The 22,332-nt window shown below is 42.5% G+C and overlaps 1 protein-coding gene across 1 annotated transcript in view; it reads right to left on the bottom strand.

Moving 5' to 3' along the window:
- Positions 1 to 22,332, bottom strand: part of DNAH14 (dynein axonemal heavy chain 14) — a 357,723-nt gene that overhangs the window by 12,925 nt on the left and 322,466 nt on the right. Inside the window, exons 86-88 of the mRNA XM_035008404.1 lie at positions 21,097 to 21,296; positions 17,222 to 17,379; positions 16,124 to 16,320 (exon numbers count right to left, since the gene is read on the bottom strand). Of these exons, the coding sequence (XP_034864295.1) occupies positions 16,124 to 16,320; positions 17,222 to 17,379; positions 21,097 to 21,296 (555 nt within the window). The remainder of the gene's footprint in view (positions 1 to 16,123; positions 16,321 to 17,221; positions 17,380 to 21,096; positions 21,297 to 22,332) is intronic.

The following is a 22,332-nucleotide window of genomic DNA, read 5'->3' as shown; positions in this document are numbered from 1 at the left end:
AAGTTTTTAATCTGGTGCAAGAGTCAGGGTTTGAGGGAGGGCTAGTATAAAGGGAGAATTTACCTTCTGGAGCAATGGTTTTGTGTTCAACATCATCTGACCTTTTCAACAATCCTTGTTCACTTCCTCCTCCATGCTACCAGAACTTCATGGCTGATTTTATTCCTGTTTTAATAAATTTTCTGTTTCTAAAACTTTGTTTTCTGCTTAAGGCTAAGACCCAGTAATCATTTCATCTTTTGTTTTTAATTTTTAATTTAAAAGTGTCATTCAGTTTTTTTCTATCTGCAAAAAGCAACATATTCTCATTGTAGAAGTGTGAAAATATAGAGAGGATAAGGCAGAAATAGAAATCACTCATACTTCTATCACCTAGAGAAAATTTATTTTTGTATATTTTCTTCCAGTTATCTCCATATATACACACATATATAGTTGATTTGCCTTATTTGCAGTAAATTTTCATGAACACTACATTAGTGAACACTGAAATATTGCTCCTGATCGATCACCTTTGTCACCCAGTCAGTAAATCATCTTGTTTTATGTGTGTTTTGTGTTTAAAGACCTCTACATAGTATTGATTTCATGAATACTGAACTCATGGCCAATAGCAGTATAATTCATGGATGAACAAAGCTCTCTAACACATGTATTTCCTCCATAAAGCACAGCACAGCCTTCTGTGTGGGAACACTACACAGCATTTCAGCACTATGCTTGGGAGCCATTCAAAGCAGTAAAATCACCAATAAAAAGCACAAGATGTGAAAAATGTAGCACTAAACAGATTGTGAAAAGAAAAAACAAGAAAGAGAAGATCGCCTTTTCGATCTCAGCTGGGAATGTGCATGTAGGGGGAGTGCCATTTTTCCCACTGTACATGTATGTAAATGACTATCAAAGCACCAGGAGTACAATTTTGGAGTTAGAAATAATTCTTAGGGGCACCTGGGTGGCTTAGTTGGTTGAGCGTCCAACTTGTAATTTCGGCTCAGGTCATGATCTCATGGGTTGTTGATTGAGCCCCATGACAGGCTCCGTGCTCAGTGAAGAGTCTGCTTGAGATTCCCCCGCCTGCCCCTCCCCCTGACTTGTGCTCTCTAAAATGAAATCTTTAAATAATTTTTAACAGGCAGGCAGATTTGCAAAGATGTAATTCATGAATAAAAAGGATTGACTTGGCAAGGGTTCGTGAGGATGTGTGGACCATCCGTGGGAGGGAGGGAAGAGGAGCAGACCCCACCCCAGGCACCCTAGGCGTGGGAGACCCACACAGATAAAATAAATCCCCAAAACATTTGGCTCTGAAAACCAGAAGGGCCAAACTTTGTGAGTTCTCACAATCAGTGGGGCTTTACACCTGGAACTTTAAAAAAAATCAGCAAGTTTGGCTCTGGGAGAGCAGGGAGGGTGAGAGGAAACCGAGTTCCTGCCCTTAAAGAGAGAGAACACATAGCCTGTGGAGACAGAGTGCAGGAGCAATGGTTTGAAGAACACCTGGGGCCTGTGGGAGGGAGATTTGTTTATTCATCACAGAGCCTGTGCTGGAGGGACAGAGATCCTTAGGAGACCCCTCCAGGGACAAAGGAGCCGGCAGGCACCATTTCCCTCCCCCAGCCCACAGACACCTGTGGGAAGAGCACAGCTGGATCGCTCCCCACCGAGGATTTTAACAGCGTGCTCTGCCCCCCCACACTCCTCTTCACACACGCCCCTTCCCGCCAGTCCTCCACCTCAGGTCCCCTCCACAGCAGACCTTGCAGACACTGCTAAGACTATGTACCCCGCACCCCCCACTCTTCTGCAGACCTGCCAGTTTCAACATGCCCTCGGCAGGAGCCTGTCAAAGCGGTGCCACAAGCCTGGCAGTGTGTGCGCGGCCCAGACAAGTCAGCACCACTCCAAAGTGAGTCCTGCCCCAGGGAGAGGGGAAGATAAGCACACACCCGTCTGACTGTGACCCCAGCAGTGGGCTGAGGGCAGGCCCCTGCTCTGACTGCAGGCCCCAGCCACGAACAGAAGCTTCTCCGGGGACGGCACAGGGACAGGGCCTGCAGTTTGGTGCTACTGCATCTCCGGCAAACGCCTGGTCTGACTCAACTCCAGCCCAAGGCAGCCCCGGAGCAGCCCACTAACACCACGGGCACCAGACTCTGCCCACAACAGGCAGGGAGCCATCGCAGACAACAGGACTGAAGGCAAACACATCCCAGCCACAACGGGAGGACACCCCTGGGGCAACACACATAGGAGACACCCCCGGAAGCACCAGGTTCTGGGGAACAGACATCGCACTGCAGGACCTCTTCATAAAGCCACCACTTTCAAGTGCAGGAGACGGAGCTGACTTTCCTAATAACACAGAGAAACAGACCACGCAAGAGACAGAATGAGGAGACAGAGGAATATGTCCCAAATCAAAGAACAGGACAAAATCAGAGCAAGAAATCAAAGTGAAATGGAGATAAGTAACTGATAGAGATACAAAGAAATGCCTGGTAGAGATATAAAGTAATGGTCATACAGATACTAGCTTGAGAAAAGGGTGGAGACCTCTGTGAGACCTTCCACAAAGATAGAAAACAGAAAAGAACCAATCAGATGAAGAACTCAATAACTGAAATTAAAATACACTAGATGGAATAAATAGACTAGAGGAAGCAGAAGCACAGATCAGCCTTCTGGAGGACAGAGTCATGGAAAGCAATCAAACTGAAATAGGTGAGAAAGAGTGAGGGGTTGGGGGGGGCGGTGGGAAGAGACCCAGGGAACTCAGCAACACTGTCAAGAATAATAATAGTTGCATGATTGGGATCCCAGGAGGAGAAGAGAGAGAAAAGGGGAAATGTGTGTGTATAGGAGTCTATTTATTTGAAGAAATAATATGAAGAAATAATACTCAAAGAAATGATAACTGAAAACTTCCTGAATCTGGGGAAGGAAAACAGAAATCCAGATCCAGGAGGCACGGAGAACACCCAACAAAACCAACCCAAGGATGTCTGCCCCAAGACACAAAGTAAATAAAAGCAGTGATCCAGAGAGAATTTTAAAAGCAGCAAGAGGAAAGAAAACAGTTGCAAACAAAGGAAACCCCTTAAGTCTATCAGTGGATTTTTCAGCAGAAACTTTGATTATATCCTGCTGCTCCCATCTGGCCCACAAAGTGCTAAAAGTAAACATCTGCAGCCAAGAATACTCTATCCAGCAAGGCTATCATTCAGAACAGGAGAGAGAAAAGGTTTCCCAAACAAAAATTAAAGGAATTCATGGCCACTAAACCAGCCCTACAAGAAGTGACAAAGGGGACTCTGAGTGGGAACACAAAAGCAGGAAAACACAAAAGCAGTAAAAATAAGTATACGTGTAAGTATCTCTCAAGGGACTCACAAAATAAAAGGATGTAAAGTATGATGCCATATACCTAAGTCATGGGGAGGAGTAAAAATTTAGTGCTTTTAGAATGGGCTCAAATTTAAGTGACCATCAACTTAATATAGACTCCTATACACATAAGATGTTATATACAAACTCAGTGGTAACCACAAATCAAAAACTGGTAATAGAGAGGCACCTGGGTGGCTCAGTGAAGCGTCTCACTCTTGATTTCAGCTCAGGTCATGATCTCAGGGTGGTGAGATCAAGCCCCATGTTGGGCTCTTCGCTGGGTATGGAGCCTGCTTGAAATTCTCTCCCTCTCCCTTTGCCCCTCCCCCTCACTCTATTTAAAAAAAAGAACAAACTCCACAAATGACTGGTAATAGATACGCAAAAAATAGAGAAATCCAAGTATATCACTGAAGAAAACCAACGAACAGAGAAGAACTACAAAAACAATCATAAAATGAGTAACAAAATGCGAGGTGGAGCAAGATGGTGGAGGAGTAGGAGACCTGGATTTCGTCTGGTCCCAGAAATTCAGCTGGATAGGGATCAAACCATTTTGAACACCTATGAACTCAACAGGAGATCGAAGAAAAGAATAGCAGCAACTCTCTGAACAGAAAAGTGACCACTTTCTGGAAGGTAGGACGTGTGGAGAAGTGAATCCAAGGTGATATTCGGGAGGATAGACGGCAGGGAAGGGGGCCTCTGTCAGCCGCTTCTGGCGCGTGATAGAGCCGCGGAGCACAAAATTGGAACTTTTAGAAGTCTTCTCCACTGAGGGACGTTGCTCCAGTGGCTAAGCGGGGAGTGGAACCCTCATGGGACAGTGTGGTCTCAGGACCCTCGAGGTCACAGGAAGACCAGGGGTGCCTGAGTGTGGCAAAGCTCCCAGGTATTGGAGCAGGGAAGCTGGCTGCAGAGACAGAGCCGAGGCGTGGACTCTCAGCTCAGGGTTGCCATAAACCGTGATCCGTGGCACAGTCAGGCCACTGCTCCTCCAGCAGGGACCCAAAAAGCAGCAGATCTGGGGAGACTCCCCTTCCTCCCCTGGGAGGAGCAGCATGGGAGCACACCACAGGGATGTGCTGGGCTTGGAGACTCCACACCGAGTCGGGAGTCGGGTGCCAGAGATAGAAAAGCTCGGTCACAGGCTGGGTGAGCACAGAGTGTGGCCGGAGACCAGGGAGACAGGAGTGATGGACTGCTTTTCTCTGGGGGCTCACTGAGGAGTGGGGTCCAGAGTCTGCAGCTCCTCTGGGGCAGAGATTGGGAGGCCACCATTTTCACTCTCATCCTCCAAAGCTGTGCGGAAAGCTTGCAGGGAACAAAAGCTCCTGGGAACAAACCCGAGCAGATTACTTAGTCTGGACCGGCAAGGGTGGGGCAATTCCGCCTCCGGCAAAGACATTTGGATACCATGGCAACAGGCCCCTCCCCCAGAAGATCAGCAAGAACAGCCAGCCAAGACCAAGTTTACCGATCAAGGAGAACGACAGAACTCCAGCACTAGGGAAATACAGCACAGAGAATTCATGGCTTTTTTTCCCCATGATTCTTTAGTCTTTCAAAGTTAATTTTTTTTAACTGTTTTTTTTTTTTTTTGAATTTTTCTTTTTCCCTTTTTCAACCACATCTTATCAATCCCTTTTTTAATAAATATTTTTTATTTTTCATTTTTAGAGTTATATTCTATCCCTTCATAGTAGTTACCCTTATTTTTGGTATATATATAAGTTGCTCTAAAATTTTAAGATACAGTTTCTTCTAACAGATCAAAATATACCCTAAATCTCTAGTGTATGGCTTTGTTCTAGTCTCCTGCCTGATCACATTCTCCCCCCCTTTTTAAATCCTCTTCTTTCTTTTTTCAACCAACTTCTTATCTTATCAATTTCTTTTATAAAACCTTTTATAATTTTCATCTTTACAGTCATATTCCATCTCTTCATTGTATTAATCCTTATTTTTGTACATATATGTTTTTCTTTCTGTAAAATTTTGGTAGGCACTTTCTTCTAACAGACCAAAATACGCCCAAAATCTAGTGTGTGGCACTGATCTATGCACCAGCCTGATCATATTTGATCATATTCTGTTTTTGTTTTTGTTTTTGTTTTTTTTTTATCATTTTCTTTTTTCTTTCTTTCCCTTTCTTTACCCCCAGTTGCAGGTCTTTTCTGATTTGTTTAGTGTATATTTTCTGGGGATGTTGTTACCCTGTTAGCATTTTGTTCTCTCATTCATCTATTCTCCTCTGGACAAAATGACAAGATGGAAAGAATCACCTCAAAAAGAAGAACAAGAGGCAGTACCGACTGCCAGGGACCTAATTAATATGGACATTAGTACGATGTCGGAACTAGAATTCTGAATGATGATTTTAAAGATACTAGCTGGGCTTGAAAAATGCACGGAAGTTATTAGAGAAACCCTTTCTGGAGAAATAAAAGAACTAAAATCTAACCAAGTTGACATCAAAAAGGCTATTAATGAGGTGCAATAAAAAATGGAGGCTCTAACTGCTAGGATAAATGAGGCAGAAGAGAGAATCAGTAATATAGAAGACCAAATGATGGAAAATAAAGAAGCTGAGTAAAAAGAGAGATAAACATCTACTGGATCCCGAGGGCAGAATTCGAGAGATAAGCGATACCATAAGACAAAACAATATTAGGATAATTGGGATCCCAGAAGAAGAAAGAGAGAGAGGGGCAGAAGGTATATTGGAGCAAATTATAGCAGAGAACTTCCCAAATTTGGGGAAGGAAACAGGCATCAAAATCCAGGAGGCACAGAGAACCCCCCCCCTCAAAGTCAATAAAAATAGGTAATAGTAAAACTTACGAGTCTCAGATACAAAGAGAAAATCCTGAAAGCAGCTTGGGAGAAGAGAGATGTAACCTACAATGGTAGAAACATTAGATTGGCAACAAACCTATCCACAGAGACCTGGCAGGCCAGAAAGGACTGGCAGGATATATTCAGAGCACTAAATGAGAAAAATATGCAGCCAAGAATACTATATCCAGCTAGGCTGTCACTGAAAATAGAAGGAGAGGGACGCCTGGGTGGCTCAGTTGGTTAAGCATCTGCCTTCGGCTCAGGTCATGATCCCAGGGTCCTGGGATCGAGTCCCGCATCAGGCTCCCTGCTCTGCGGGGAGCCTGCTTCTCCCTCTGCCTCTGTCTGTCTCTCTCTCTCTCTGTCTCTCATGAATAAATAAATAAAATCTTAAAAAAAAAAAAAAAGAAAATAGAAGGAGAGATAAAAAGCTTCCAGGACAAACAAAAACTAAAGGAATTTGCAAACACGAAACCAGCCCTACAAGAAATATTGAAAGGGGTCTTCTAAACAAAGAGAGACCCTAAAAGCAACATAGACCAGAAAGGAACACAGACAATATACAGTAACAGTCACTTTACAGGCAATACACTGGCACTAAATTCATATCTTTCAGTAGTCACCCAGAATGTAAATGGGCTAAATGCCCCAATCAAAAGACACAGGCTATCAGATTAGATAAAAAAAAACAAGACCCATCGATATGCTGTCTGCAAGAGACTCATTTTAGACCCAAAGACACGCCCAGATTGAAAGTGAGGGGGTGGAAAACCATTTACCATGCTAATGGACACCAAAAGAAAGCTGGGGTGGCAATCCTTATATCAGGCAAATTAGATTTTAAACCAAAGACTGTAATAAGAGATGAGGAAGGACACTATATTCTACTTAAAGGGTCTACCCAACAAGAAGATCTAACAATTGTAAATACCTATGCCTCTAACATGGGAGCAGCCAATTATATAAAGCAATTAATAACAAAAGCAAAGAAACACATTGACAACAATACAATAATAGTGGGGGACTTTAACACCCCCCTCATGGAAATGGACAGATCATCTAAGCAAAAGATCAACAAGGAAATGAAGACTTTAAATGACACACTGGACCAAATGGACTTCACAGATATATTCAGAACATTTCATCCCAAAGCAGCAGGATACACATTCTTCTCTAGTGCCCATGGAACATTCTCCAGAAGAGATCACATCCTAGGTCACAAATCAGGCCTCAACTGGTACCAAAAGATTGGGATCATTCCCTGCATATTTTCAAACCACAATGCTTTGAAACTAGAACTCAATCACAAGAGGAAAGTCGGAAAGAATTCAAATACATGGAGGCTAAAGAGCATCCTACTAAAGAATGAATGGGTCAACCAGGGAATTAAAGAAGAATTTAAAAAATTCACGGAAACCAATGAAAATGAAAACACAACTGTTCAAAATCTTTGGGATGCAGCAAAGGCAGTCCTAAGAGGAAAGTATATAGCAATACAAGTCTTTCTCAAGAAACAAGAAAGGTCTCAAGTACACAACCTAACCCTACACCTAAAGGAGCTGGAGAAAGAATGGCAAATAAAGCCTAAACCCAGCAGGAGAAGAGAAATAATAAAGATTAGAACAGAAATCAATGAAATAGAAACTAAAAGAACAGTAGGACAGATCAATGAAACTAGGAGCTGGTTCTTTGAAAGAATTAACAAGATTGATAAACACCTGGCCAGACTTATCAAAAAGAAAAGAGAAATGGCCCAAATCAACAAAATCATGAATGAAAGAGGAGAGATCACAACCAACACCAAAGAAATACAAACAATTATAAGAACATATTATGAGCAACTCTATGCCAGCAAATTAGATAATCTGGAAGAAATGGAGGCATTCCTAGAGATGTATCAGCTACCAAAACTGAACCAGGAAGAAATAGAAAACCTGAACAGACTTATAACCACTAAGGAAATTGAAGCAGTTATCAAAAATCTCCCAACAAACAAAAGCCCAGGGCCAGATGGCTTCCCAGGGGAATTCTACCAAACATTTCAAGAAGAATTAATACCTATTCTTCTGAAACTGTTCCAAAAAATAGAAATGGAAGAAAAACTTCCAAACTCATTTTATGAGGCCACCATTACCTTGATCCCAAAACCAGACAAAGACCCCATCAAAAAGGAGAATTACAGACCAATATCCTTGATGAACATGGATGCAAAAATTCTCACCAAAATACTACCCAATAGGATCCAACAGTACGTTAAAAAGATTCTTTTTTTTTTTTTTAAAGATTTTATTCATTTATTCATGAGAGACAGAGAGAGAGAGAGAGAGAGAGAAGCAGAGGGAGAAGCAGGCTCCCAAGGAGCAGGGAGCCCGATGTGGGACTCGATCCCAGGACCCTGGGACTATGACCTGAGCCGAAGGCAGACGCTCAACCATCTGAGCCACCCAGGCGCCCTAAAAAGATTCTTCACCACGACCAAGTGGGATTTATCTCTGCGCTGCAAGGTTGGTTCAACATCTGCAAATCAATCAATGTGATACAATATATTAATAAAAGAAAGAACAAGAACCATATGATCCACTCAATAGATGCAGAAAAAGCATTTGACAAAGTACAGCATCCTTTCTTTATCAAAACTCTTCAGAGTATAGGGATAGAGGGCACATACCTCAATATCATAAAAGCCATCTATGAAAAACCCACAGCGAATATCATTCTCAATGGGGAGAAACTGAGAGCTTTCCCCCTAAGGTCAGGAACATGGCAGGGATGTCCACTATCACCACTGCTATTCAACATAGTATTAGAAGTCCTAGCCACAGCAATCAGACAACAAAAAGAAATAAAAGGCATCCAAATCGGCAAAGAAGAAGTCAAACTCTCACTGTTTGCAGATGACATGATACTTTATGTGGAAAACCCAAAAGACTCCACCCCAAAACTGCTAGAACTCATACAGGAATTCAGTAAAGTGGCAGGATATAAAATCAATGCACAGAAATCAGTGGCCTTCCTATATACGAACAAGACAGAAGAAAGAGAAATTAAGGAGTCAATCCCATTTACAACTGCACCCTAAACCATAAGATACCTAGCAATAAATCTAACCAAAGAGGCAAAGAATCTGTACTCAGGAAACTATAAAATACTCATGGAGGAAATTGAGGAAGACACAAGAAATGGAAAAATATTCCACGCTCATGGATTGGAAGAACAAATACTGTGAAGATGTCAATGCTACCTGGAGCAATCTACACATTCAATGTAATCCCCATCTAAATACCATCCACTTTTTTCAAAGAAATGGAACAAATAATCCTAAAATTTGTATGGAACCAGAAAAGACCCCAAATAGCCACAGGAATGTTGAAAAAGAAAAGCAAAGCTGGTGGCATCACAATTCCGGAGTTCCAGCTCTATTACAAAGCTGTCATCAGCAAGACAGTATGGTCCTGGCACAAAAACAGACACATAGATCAATGGAACAGAATAGAGAGCCCAGAAATGGACCCTCAACTCTATGGTCAACTCATCTTCAACAAAGCAGGAAAGAATGTCCAGTGGAAAAAAGACAGTCTCTTCAACAAATGGTTTTGGGAAAATTGGACAGCCACATGTAGAAGAATGGACCATTTCCTTACACCACACACAAATATAGACTCCAAATGGATGAAAGACCTCAATGTGAGACAGAAATCCATCAAAATCCTTGAAGAGAACACAGGCAGCAACCTCTCCGACCTCAGCCACAGCAACTTCTTCCTAGAAACATCGCCAAAGGCAAGGGAAGCAAGGGCAAAAATGAACTATTGGGACCTCATCAAGATAAAAAGCTTTTGCACAGCAAAAGAAACAGTCGACAAAACCAAAAGACAACCGACAGAATGGGAGAAGATATTTGCAAATGACATATCAGATAAAGAGCTAGTATCCAAAATCTATAAAGAACTTATCAAACTCAACACCCAAAGAACAAATGATCCAATCAAGAAATGGGCAGAAGACATAAACAGACATTTTCCCAACGAAGACATCCAAATGGCCAACAGACACATGAAAAAGTGCTCAACATTGCTCGGCATCAGGGAAATCCAAATCAAAACCTCTATGAGATATCACCTCACACCAGTCAGAATGGCTAAAATTAACAAGTCAGGAAATGACAGATGTTGACAGGGATGCGGAGAAAGGGGAACCCTCCTACACTGTTGGTGGGAATGCAAGCTGGTGCAGCCACTCTGGAAAACAGTATGGAGGTTCTTCAAAAAGGTGAAAATAGAGCTACCATACGATCCAGCAATTGCACTACTGGGTATTTACCCCAAAGATACAAATGTAAGGATTTGAAGGGGTACGTGCACCCCAATGTTTATAGCAGCAATGTCCACAATAGCCAAACTGTGGAAAGAGTCAAGATGTCCATTGACAGATGAATGGATAAAGAAGTTGTGGTATATATATATATAATGGAATATTATGCAGCCATCAAAAGGAATGAAATCTTGCCATTTGCAACAACGTGGATGGAACTGGAGAGTGTTATGCTGAGCGAAATAAGTCAATCAGAGAAAGACATGTATCATATGACCTCACTGATATCAGGAATTCTTAATCTCAGGAAACAAACTGAGGGTTGCTGGAGTGGTGGGGCATGGGAGGGATGGGGTGGCTAGGTGATAGACATTGGGGAGGGTATGTGCTATGGTGAGTGCTGTGAATTGTGCAAGACTATTGAATCACAGATCTGTACCTCTGAAACAAATAATACATTATATGTTAAAAAAAAAAAGAAGATAGCAGGAGGGGAAGAATGAAGGGGACGGAAATTGGAGGGGGAGATGAACCATGAGAGACTATGGACTCTGAAAAACAAACTGAGGGTTCTAGAGGGGAGGGGGTTGGGGGGATGTGTTACCCTGGTGATGGGTATTAAAGAGGGCACGTTCTGCATGGAGCACTGGGTGTTATATGCAAACAATGAATCATGGAACACTACATCAAAAACTAATGATGTAATGTATGGTGATTAACATAACATAAAAATAATAAAAAAAAATGAGTAACAAAATGGCAATGAGTACATACCTATCAATAATTACTGCAGATGTAAATGGAGTAAATGCTCCAATCAAAAGACACAGGGTGACAGAATGGATAAAAAAGCAATACCTGTGTATATGCTGCCTACAATAGACTCATTTCAGTCCTAAAGACACCTGCAGATTGAAAGTGAAGGGACTAGAAAAACATTTATCATGCAAATGGAAGTGAAAAGAAAGCCAGGGTAACAATACTTATATTGAATGAAATGGACTTTAAAACAAAGAGTGTAACAAGAGACAAAGAAGGACACTATATAATCATAAAGGGGACAATCCAACAAGAAGATGTAACAATTGTAAATATTTATACACCCAACATTGGAGCATCCAGGTACATAAAACGGCTAATTAACATAAAGAAATAGTTAATACAATAACATTAAAGGACTTTTACTCCTCACTTACATCAGTGGGCAGATTATCCAAATGGAAAATCAATAAGGAAATAGTGCTTTGAATGACACATTGGATCAGATGATCTCACAGATCTATTCAGAACATTCCATCCTAAAACAGCAGAATACTCATTGTTTTCAGGTGCATATGGAATATTCTCCAGAGTAGATCATATATTAGGCCACAAAATGAGTCTCAACAAATTCAAAGACTGAAGTCATACCATGCATCTTTTCTGACAACAGTGCTATGAAACTAGAAATTAACCACAATAAAAAATCTGGAAAGAACACAAATATATGAAGGTTAAATATATGCTACTAAAAAAAAATGAATGGATCAACCAAGAAATCAAAGAGGAAATTAAAAATATACATGGAGACAAATGAAAATGAAAATATAACAGTCCCAAATCTTTGGGATGCAGCAAAAGCTGTTATAAGAGCAAAGTTTATAGCAACAAAGGGCTACTTCAAGAAGAAAAATCTCCAACAATCTAACCCTTACACCTAAAAGGAGCAGGAAAAAGAGGAACAAATAAAACTCAAAATCAGTAGAAGGAAGGAAATAATAAAGATTAGGGCAGAAATAAATGAAGTTGAGATTACAAAAACAATAGAACAGATCAATGAAACCAGGAGCTGGATTTTTTAAAAGATCAACAATATTGATAGAACTAGCCCAGACTCCTCAAAGAGAGAGAGAGAGAAAGAGAGAGAGACAGAACTCAAATAAACAAGTCAAAGAGGAGAAATAATAACTAGCACCACAAAATAATAAAGGATTATGAGAGATTATGTAAAATTATATGCCAACAACTGGACAACCCAGAAGAAATGGATCAATTCCTAGAAACATGAATAATCTCCCAAAACTGAATCAGGAAGAAATATAAAATTTCAAGATTAGTGATTCAATTTAATTGCTGGTAATTAAATCAAAAAGCTCCCAACAGACAGAAGTCCAGGACCTAACAGCTTCCCAGGGGAATTATACCAAACATTTAAAGAAGAGTTAATACCTATTCGTCTAAAACTGTTCCAAAAAATACAAGAAGGAAAAGCTTCCAAATTCATTCTGAGGCCAGCACTACCTTGATACCAAGACCAGATAAAGACCCCCCGCCACACACACAAAGAAGAACTACAGGCCAATATCCATGATGAACATGATGCAAAAATCTGCAACAAAATTCTAGCAAACCAAATCCAACAATACATTACAAAAATTATTCATCACGATTGAGTGGGATTTATTCCCAGGATGCAAGGATGGTTCAATATTCACAAATCAACGTGATACATCACATCAATAAAAGCAAAGATAAAAGCCATATAATCCTTTCAGTAAATGCAGAAAAAAACATTTGACAAAGTACAACATCCATTCATGATAAAAAAAAAATCCCTGAACAAAGTAGGTTTAGAGGGAACATAACATAATAAAGCCCATATATGAAAAACCCACACTAACATCATCCTCAGTGGTGAAAAGCTGAGAACTTTTCCCCTAAGATCAAGAACAAGACAAGGGTGTCCACTCTCATCACTTTTATTCAACATAGTACTGGAAGTGCTAGCCATAGCAATCAGACAAGAAATAAAAGGCATCCAAATTGGATTTACTATCTGCAGATGGCATGGTACTATATATAGAAAACCCAAAAGAGTCCACCAAAAAATTTGCTAGAACTGATAAATTCAGTAAAGTTGCAGGATACAAAATCAACATACAGAAATCCATTGCATTTCTATACACCAATAACAAAGTGGAAGAGAAATTAAGAAAACCGCCCCATTTACAATTGCAGCAAAAATAATAAAATACCTAGGAATAAACCTAACCAAAGAGGTAGAAAGATCTGTACTCTGAAAACTATAGAATACTGATGAAAGAAATTGAAGAGGACACAAATAAATGGAAAGATAGTCCATGCTCATGGATTGGGAGAACAAATATTGTTAAAATGTCCCAACTACCCAAAGGAATCTACAGATTTAATGGAATCCCTATCAAAGTAGCAATAGCATTTTTCACAGGACTATGATAAACAATCCTAAAATTTGTATGGAACCCCAAATAGCCAGAGAAATCTCAAAAAAGAATAACAAACTAAGATTTCCATCCAACTGCAAACCCAGATTTCAAAATACACAACAAAGCTGTAGTGATGAAAACAGTATGGTGCTGGCACAAAAACAGACACATAGATCAACGGATCAGAGTGGAGAGCCTAGAAATAAAGTCACAATTATATGGTCAATTACTCTTCAACAAAGGAGGAAAGAATATACAGTGGGAAAAAGATAGTCTCTTCAACAAATGGTGTTAGGAAAACTGGGCAGCCACATGCAAAAGAGTGAGTCAGCACGACCTTTTTACACCATACACAAAAATAAACTCAGAGTGGATTAAAGACCTAAATGTGAGACCTGAAACCATAAAAATCCTTGAAGAGAGCACAGGCAGTAATCTCTCTAACATTGGCCATAGCAATGTTTTTCTAGATATGTCTCCAGAAGCAAGGGAAACAAAAACAAAAATGAACTAGTGGGACTACATCAAAATAAAAAGCTTCTGCACAGCCAAGGAAACAAAACTAAAAGGCAACCCATGGAATGGGAGAAGATATTTGCAAATGACATATCTGATAATGCGTTAGTATCCAAAATATATAAAGAACTTATACAACTCAACACCCAAAAATAATTCAATTAAAAAAGGGCAGAGACATGAACAGACATTTCTCCAAAGAAGACATGCCGGGGGCACCTGGGTGACTCAGTAGGTTGAGCATCTGACTCTTGGTTTCAGCTCAGGTCATGATCTTAGGGTCATGGGATCAGGCCCTGCGTTGGGCTCCGTGTTCAGTGGGGCATCTGCTTGAAATTCTCTCTCCCTCTTCCTCTCCCCGCCCCCACCGCCAACTTGTGCTCTCCCTCTCAAATCTTTTTTTTTTTTTTAAGAAGACATGCAGATGGTCAACAGACACATGAAAAGATGCTCAGCATCACTGATCATCAGGGAAATGCAAATCAAAACCACAATGAGATATGGACTCACACCTGTCAGAATGGCTAAAATTAAAAACACAAGAAACAAAAGGTGTTGGAACAAATGTGGAGAAAGGGGAACCCTCCTACACTGTTGGTAGGAATGCAAATTGGTGCAGTCACTGTAGAAAACAGTATGGAGGTTCCTCAAAACATTAAAAATAGAATTACTGCATTTCCATTAATCCACTAGTGGGTATTTACTCAAAGAATACAAAAACACAAATTCAAAAAGATATATGCATCCCTATGTTTATTGCAGCATTATTTATAATAACCAAGACCAATATAACCAATAACTGAAGTGTCCTTTGATAGATGAATGGATAAAGAAGATGTGGTGTATATATACATACAATGGACTATTACATAGCCATACAAAAGGATGAAATCTTGCCATTTGCAACAACATGGATAGACCTAGAGAGTATAATGGTGAGTGAAATAAGTCAGGCAGAGAAAGACAAATACCATATGATTTCACTCATATGTGGAATTTAAGAAAACAAAGAAAAAAAAGAGACAAATCAAAAAACACTCGGGACGCCTGGGTGGCTCAGTTGGTGAAGCATCTGCCTTCAGCTCAGGTCTTGATCTCAGGGTCCTGGGATCGAGTCCCGCATCGGGCTCCCTGCTCAGTGGAGAGTCTGCTTCTCCCTTTCCCTCTGCCCCTCCCCCCTGCTCATTCTCTCTCTCTCAGATAAATCTTAAAACAAAACAAAGAAATAGACTCTTAACTATGAAGAACACACTGCTGGTCACCAGGGGGAGGTGGATGGGGGGAAAGGGGGAAAGAGGTGATGAGGATGAAGAGGACACTTGTCCCGATGAACACTGAGTAATGTATAAAATTGTGGAATCACTATCCTATACCCCGCCAAGCTAATCTAACACTGTATGTCAATTATACTGGAATAAAAATTAAAAAGATATGAATATGATAAAAAATCAAAATAGTACAGTAAGATACAGTGATTGATATAGGAAATGTAAAATTAAAGCCTCTTTCCCTGCCCACAGGCCCCTCAAGATTCCCCCATGTCAGGCAACCACTCTTAGGAGTTGCTTGTGCATTTTCTCCCAAAACTTTTGTTTGGGTATCTTGAATCTTGAGGCACGTGTGTTTTTATAAGCACATATACGTGCACGTAAGTATATAGGTTTTATTATCTTTAAAATGACATCATTTTCTGAAACTTACAATTTAACAATACGTCTTAAATTTATCTAAGTGGAATTGCCAATAAATTCATACATACTCACACCACAAGTAGGTCAGTGGTAACGGAGTATTTCACCAAGGCCCTGGGGAGCAAGCGAGCTGGGAATGGTAGTGCTTACCTGCCACAGCATGGGTACTCGCATATTAAGGAAAGAGCTGTATATTTCTTCCAGTTCTTGGGTAAGGATGATCTCCCCTTTTATTGCAAGTTGAAGGTCTTTCAAAGACTTATGCACAACCAATAAGAACTTATCAAACCGTTCAATTTCTTGGCTCAGAAAGGATAGCAAGGCGCAATGGATAAGGGGATCATAGCCTGGATTTAAACAGACGGAAAAGAATGTTAGTTTTCAGATAAAAGGAGGCTTTACATGGAGAAATATAGGCTTTGGAAATCAAAGGAACTTCATGTGTCCAGACCAGGGATTGAGACACTTATTTATTTATTTATTTTTTGCCAAAAATCAGTGACTGGGCAGGCTCTGGGGCCCTCCTGTGTCACGACCGTTCAGCCCTGCTTTGGCCATGTGAACACAGGCACCCACACATGAAAATGAGTGAGCACAGCTGCACGCCAATGAATATTTGTGGGCACTCAAACTGGAATTTCACATGATACTTATGTGCCGAAAATATTCTTCTTTCTTTCTTTCTTTTTTAACCAATAAAATCATGTAAAAACCATTTTCGCATTTAGGTTGATCGAGAAGGAACGGTAGCTGGATTTGGCCACAGCCCTTGTTGGCCGGCTGTGGTGCAGACTCAGCAACAGCACTGACCGCATAGACTACTGCTCAGCATTGGGTCCCCAGATGAACTTTCTTTCGAGGGTTAAGATATGGATGTTGACAACTTAACCGGGCCGGTTGCCCCACCCTGCACTTTGGCCCCCCGGAGCCTTGCTGCTCAGAGTCGAGGGCCCCTCCAAACCCCGCTGCTCCTGGCCTGCTTTGCCACAAGGATGACTCCCTCCCCTCTAGTCTTAGGGCCACCCCTCCCCCCACCTCCCCCCGTCCCAGCCTCAACAAAAACAGAAGCAAAGACAAAGCCATAGCATTGTTTTCTTGTCTGCTCTCCATCTCTCAGCTTGGACAGAGTCCGCTCTCCCACTCACTCAAGCTTTGTATTTCTGCGCTCCCTTTGGTGGGACCTCCACTCTTCCTTCCTCATGCTGCCAGAGTCCTTCCCTGAGGCCACCACTCCTGTCCCCTGCTTACCTTGGATACCTTTATAAAGAGACTCCCAAATGGGGCTGGACATGATGTACTTCAAGGTGCTGGGAGTTCCAGAACATTCCTTCTCCACAGACATTGGCAGCCGCTTTATCATGTCAGATAAAATTTCCATCACCAGTTCATCGTTACTCTGCTCATGACTGCAGAAAGAATTAGGAGGAGAACGAGCTTCAGATCTGTTTGAACCGGGAGAGCCCTCCGATGGGTCCCGTCTGAGGGCCAACACAGCCTCCCAGAGCCACAGAGCTACAGGCAAGGACCGTGGAGTTTGCTGCATTTTACAGATGAGGAAACTGCCCAATGCACTGCGGACATTTACAACAAAACATGATTTTTAGGTTTTTTTAAAAAAGATTTTATTTATTTATTTGACAGAGAGAGAGAGAGACAGCGAGAGGGAACACAAGCAGGGGGACTGGGAGAGGGAGAAGCAGGCTTCCTGCCAAGCAGGGAGCCCAATGCGGGGCTGGATCCCAGGACCCTGGGATCATGACCTGAACCGAAGGCAGACACCTAAAGACTGAGCCACCCAGGCGCCCCATATTTTTAAAGTTTTAAAACTTTAAAACTTGTCAACTCTGCATCCTCTGAATGCATGTGTGTGAAGTGCCACCAGCGGAATGAAGAAAAGCAGGCAACCTGACCGCGCATCCTTGTGTTAGGGGGACACAAACAGAGCCAGGAAACGCTGAAGCTGGAGCAGCTCTTTGAAACCGGGGCTCGGGATGGCGACCGCACCTCCCTACCGTGAGTGGAGGAGATGGACATGGGATGTACCTACTTTGCGTCCTGCTCAGTTACTCTGAATACCAGCAGGGACCGGCTTTCAGTAACAGCCCGGGTCACACACCCAAATGAGGGTCATCCTGGAAGGTAAAAGCGATAGTCTGGAAGCTACCGCTGCAGGCAGTGCAGTAGGAAAACCTTAGTTTTTGACTTGAAAGTAGGGTTACTTGGTGGGATTCATCAGGATTCAAAAAATCAGACGATTTCAATAAGCAAACATCTCCAGAGGGCAAATGTTTGCTACCACCAAGGTGGTTACATTGAACGGGACAGATCTTTTAAGTCTGCTCACACAGAGAAGTTTCAAGTACGTTTTGAGTAAAGGCAGCCTAACTGCAGTAATCATAGCCTCCCCAAAATGAACCAGAGGGACACAATTAACCTATTCCACGTGCTCATGAGAAGCAGCCCCTTACAATCATCTCATCTCTGACTGGTGTATTTGTTGAAGACCAACAGTATAGAATTACTATTGAGAAGTGTAGGATGTGCGGGGAATTTAAGCTGATATTCTGGGGACATACTGGAAGATTTCCAATGACCTCCCCCTCTCTGTGTGCAGCTTTCCTTCTATATTGTAAATAGTTAGGATACATTCACTCAGTCAGTGAAATGAGTGCTCAGGTATGTCTATTTTGTGTCACCAAATAGCCAAAGCCATAGTGAGAATCCAATCAGATACCATTTTAGCAGGAGTTTCATGGTCCAAAGAGACAGGAAAGACCCTAAGAGTACAGGATTCCCATGGGTTCAGAGGTTTGAGAGGTAAGTGGAAAAAAATACACGTGTATGTTAAGAGCCTGTTAGAAGGTGGAGGAGGGTCAGTCAAGTATCTTCCAGACGGAGAAGAGTTTTATTCAGGGTGACTTACTGACGGGGGAATCCGTGGATGGAAGATCCTGACGGTATGCAGCTATTCTCCACAAAACCCAGGCCTCAACCCACAGCTTCTGTAGAAGGAGGGGCCTAGGGTAAGGTCACAGGGTAGTTACCCAGAGTGGGGGCCCCTGTGCACCAGAGGGGAGAGCACGGAGGCCCCAAGTGGAGCCAGTGTTCCCAGCTCTCCTGCAGGGCAAATGAAGCGTAACTCCCAGTCTGTGAGTCTATGCGTCTGTTGGGGCACATGTCGTTGAGACCCAGGGGTGTGGGCGATGTGACTGTCACCTCACAGGTTTTGAGGTTGTTACTATGTTGTTGACAACTCTAATCAGGGCTCAAGGCATCCTATGAGTATTGCCAATAAGAATCAATTCATGTTGTGGTTGACATTTCTGTTTTAGTTTATTGGCTTGGGTTTTTTCCAACCTTAAGCCCTGAGAAGGCAGACTCACCCATCCTGGACAGTGATGCCCCTGGTCCCTGCTTAGCATCTCTCAACATAGGGAAGACTTAGAAGCTGGTGTAGACAAGACTAACAGAATCAAAATCAAATCAAAGTAACAATAGTTTTGTGTTGGGGAATCTGTACATGTTGGTGTTTTAAATATTTGGGATAGTTAAAAGATTCGGGGCTCTTAAAACCTGAAGGTCAGCTTTGGGACTCCAACTTAAAACAGATAATTGAGAAATTGGTTTAAATTTATGATTTTAGGGGTGCCTAGGTGGCTCAGTCAGTGAAGCGTCTGCCTTCGGCTCAGGTCATGATCTCAGGGTCCTGGGATCGAGCCCCGCATCGGGCTCCCTGCTCAGTGGGGAGTCTGCTTCTCCCTCTGCCGCTCCCCATGCTTGTGTTCCCTCTCTCTCAAATAAATAAATAAAAAATCTTAAAAAAAATAAATTTATGACTTTAGGTTGAAACCACCTAAGTTGATATATTTAAAAATATAAGAGGGGCACCTGGGTGCCTCAGTTGGTTAAGCATCTGCCTTCGGCTCAGGTCACGATCTTGGGCTCCCTGCTCACAGGGAATCTGCTTCTCCCTCTTCTCCCTGCTCATGCTCTCTCTTTCGCTATCTCTCTCAAGTAAATAAATAAAAAAAAAGTAAGAGAGTTTAAGATCCAGCATATTTGTTTAATTATTAGATTTATAAGACTTATTGAAAGACTCGAGAGGGTTTGGCAGTCAGCTAGCTGAAGTATGTTAACTTTGTAATGAATGTTACCATATTTGAAAGTGTTTAAGTTTGTAGATGGAAATAAACACTATTCAAAGACCTTTTAAAAATGCTTGTTAAAATCCTAGACTTGCAAATTGGAACACTAGATTTTTTAGGCCGAACTTACATAAGGAACTTGTATTCTGAGCACAGCCCTACTAGGCACTATTATTATTTCTAATTTAAACATGATGAACCCGAAACAAAAGACTTAATTGGCACCCCCAAGTTTGCAAAGTCAAGTGACAGAGCTGGGATTTGAACCCAGAGCCAGTCTGTGTGTGTTGCCTGTGTCCTGAGAAGCTCTGAGTGAGCAGAGCAGGAACACACTTCTCTGGGGAGCTCACCCAGGTAGTCGTGGCCTTAACAACATATGACCTTATCTTACAGTTACAGGCTGATGAGGCTGGAGAGTTTGGGGTACCTTTGTGAGACCGTCTAAAGCTCACGATGGCCCTGATGGGTAGACAGGCGATGTGTCTATGTACAGATAAGCAGAGTGAGGGTACCGGGGCGGTGTGACTAACAGAGTGTAAGCCACACAGGCCTCTAAGGGCAGAGCTAACCCCTCTTGACCACACCGTCCTCTTATTTATTGTGACGGGGATCCTTCCCTGTCCTAGAGAAGTAAATGTGACATTTCACACTGAGACTAATTCAGTTTAAAAATGCCACTCACTAGGTAGAGTACCAGCACTCATTCCACAAACATTTACTGAGTACCCACCACATGCGTGGTAATTATATTTCTGTGTGCGTGCACATGCACTCCTGTGTGCGTCTACTCACCTCTGTCATTTGGAGGATTTAGTCTCTATTTTTAGACTGTGTTTTAGGTTTTACACTATATTTTAGACTTCTTTATCCACAAGTTCAGCATTGTATCTCTTCAAATTATTAAATAATCATTTCCAACTAAGCCTTCTTAATGATTTAGTGATTTCCAGCTAAACATTCGTCCTAGTGGGTTCTTACCTGATCATGAGGTTTGCAGTGGTGGCTCTGGGTTGCAGGACGATGAGGCTGTCAATGAACTTCTGGCCCTGGATCTCCCTGCAGCCTCGTATGGCCTCGGGGTGCAGCCCTAAGAGCTCTGGAGGGTCGTCGTCAGGTAAGGACTGGATGACGTGTATGCAGTCCCTGATGCTCGCAGATTTGGGCACTGGCTGACGTCTCTGAAGAGTTAACCACGTCATCAGTCTCTGCCCAGACCGATTCTTACATTCCGTAATGCATGAAGACACTGCTGCCCATGAAGTGTATACTGAAGGCCCTTCTTAGTTCTAGGTGGAGTTGTATTGATCTGCACAATAACTTTCTTGTTGAGAAAAGAGAGACTTTAAAGGCTAGGCTGCTTCTCACTGCCCGCTGCCTCCCTGCGCCATACCCACAGTGGACACAGTCTAGCCTCCATATACCATTTCACTGTGGCAAGACCTATATAAGGAATGTGATGCTGAGCTGAAGAATCATTCTGACCGCTTGGGAGGTGGGGGGTGGGCAAAATGGGGAAGATGGACAAAAGGTGCAAAATTCCAGTTATAGGGGCGCCTGGGTGGCTCAGTCGTTAAGCATCTGCCTTCGGCTCGGGTCATGATCCCAGGGTCCTGGGATCAAGCCCCGCATCAGGCTCCCTGCTCAGCGGGAAGCCTGCTTCTCCCTCTCCCACTCCCCCTGCTTGTGTTCCTGCTCTCACTGTGTCTCTCTCTGTCAAATAAATAAATAAAATCTTTAAAAAAACAATTCCAGTTATAAAATCAATAATAAAAATTGCAAAAATTGACAAGCTCCTTAATGGGCATAGGAGGGCTCTTCTTCCCAGGCCATCGGAGGTATCTTCCTGCGACTCGCTGTAACTGGTGCTGCTCAGTAAGGCTGACTCCCAGAGTCACATCTAACTGGGAGAAAATGGGCCTTCAAAACCCTACTTAGCAATGGGGACGAACGTAACTATCTGGCTTCTTGGACTCCATCCCTCTGAGACACGGCTGCCTTCTCCTCTCCTGGAACGGAGGTTGGACTGTGCGGCCGGCTTCTTCTGACAGAGCGCGGACCGGAGGGGACCAGCTCGTACACGGTGCTGCAGCCTCGTTTCTCTTGGGTGGTTCGGTTGCTCAGGGGGTGGCCAGCTGCATGACCCCGATCCCCTGACATCCCCCATCGGTGGTGGTCAGGAGCCACCCCCACGCTGCCCCCCGCCCCCCGCCCCGG

The sequence above is a fragment of the Mirounga leonina genome, unplaced genomic scaffold (genome assembly GCF_011800145.1).
Source record: "Mirounga leonina isolate KUSES-001 unplaced genomic scaffold, KU_Mleo_1.0 Mir_152, whole genome shotgun sequence".
Taxonomy (NCBI): domain Eukaryota; kingdom Metazoa; phylum Chordata; class Mammalia; order Carnivora; family Phocidae; genus Mirounga; species Mirounga leonina.
This window is presented reverse-complemented; position numbering and strand designations above follow the sequence as displayed.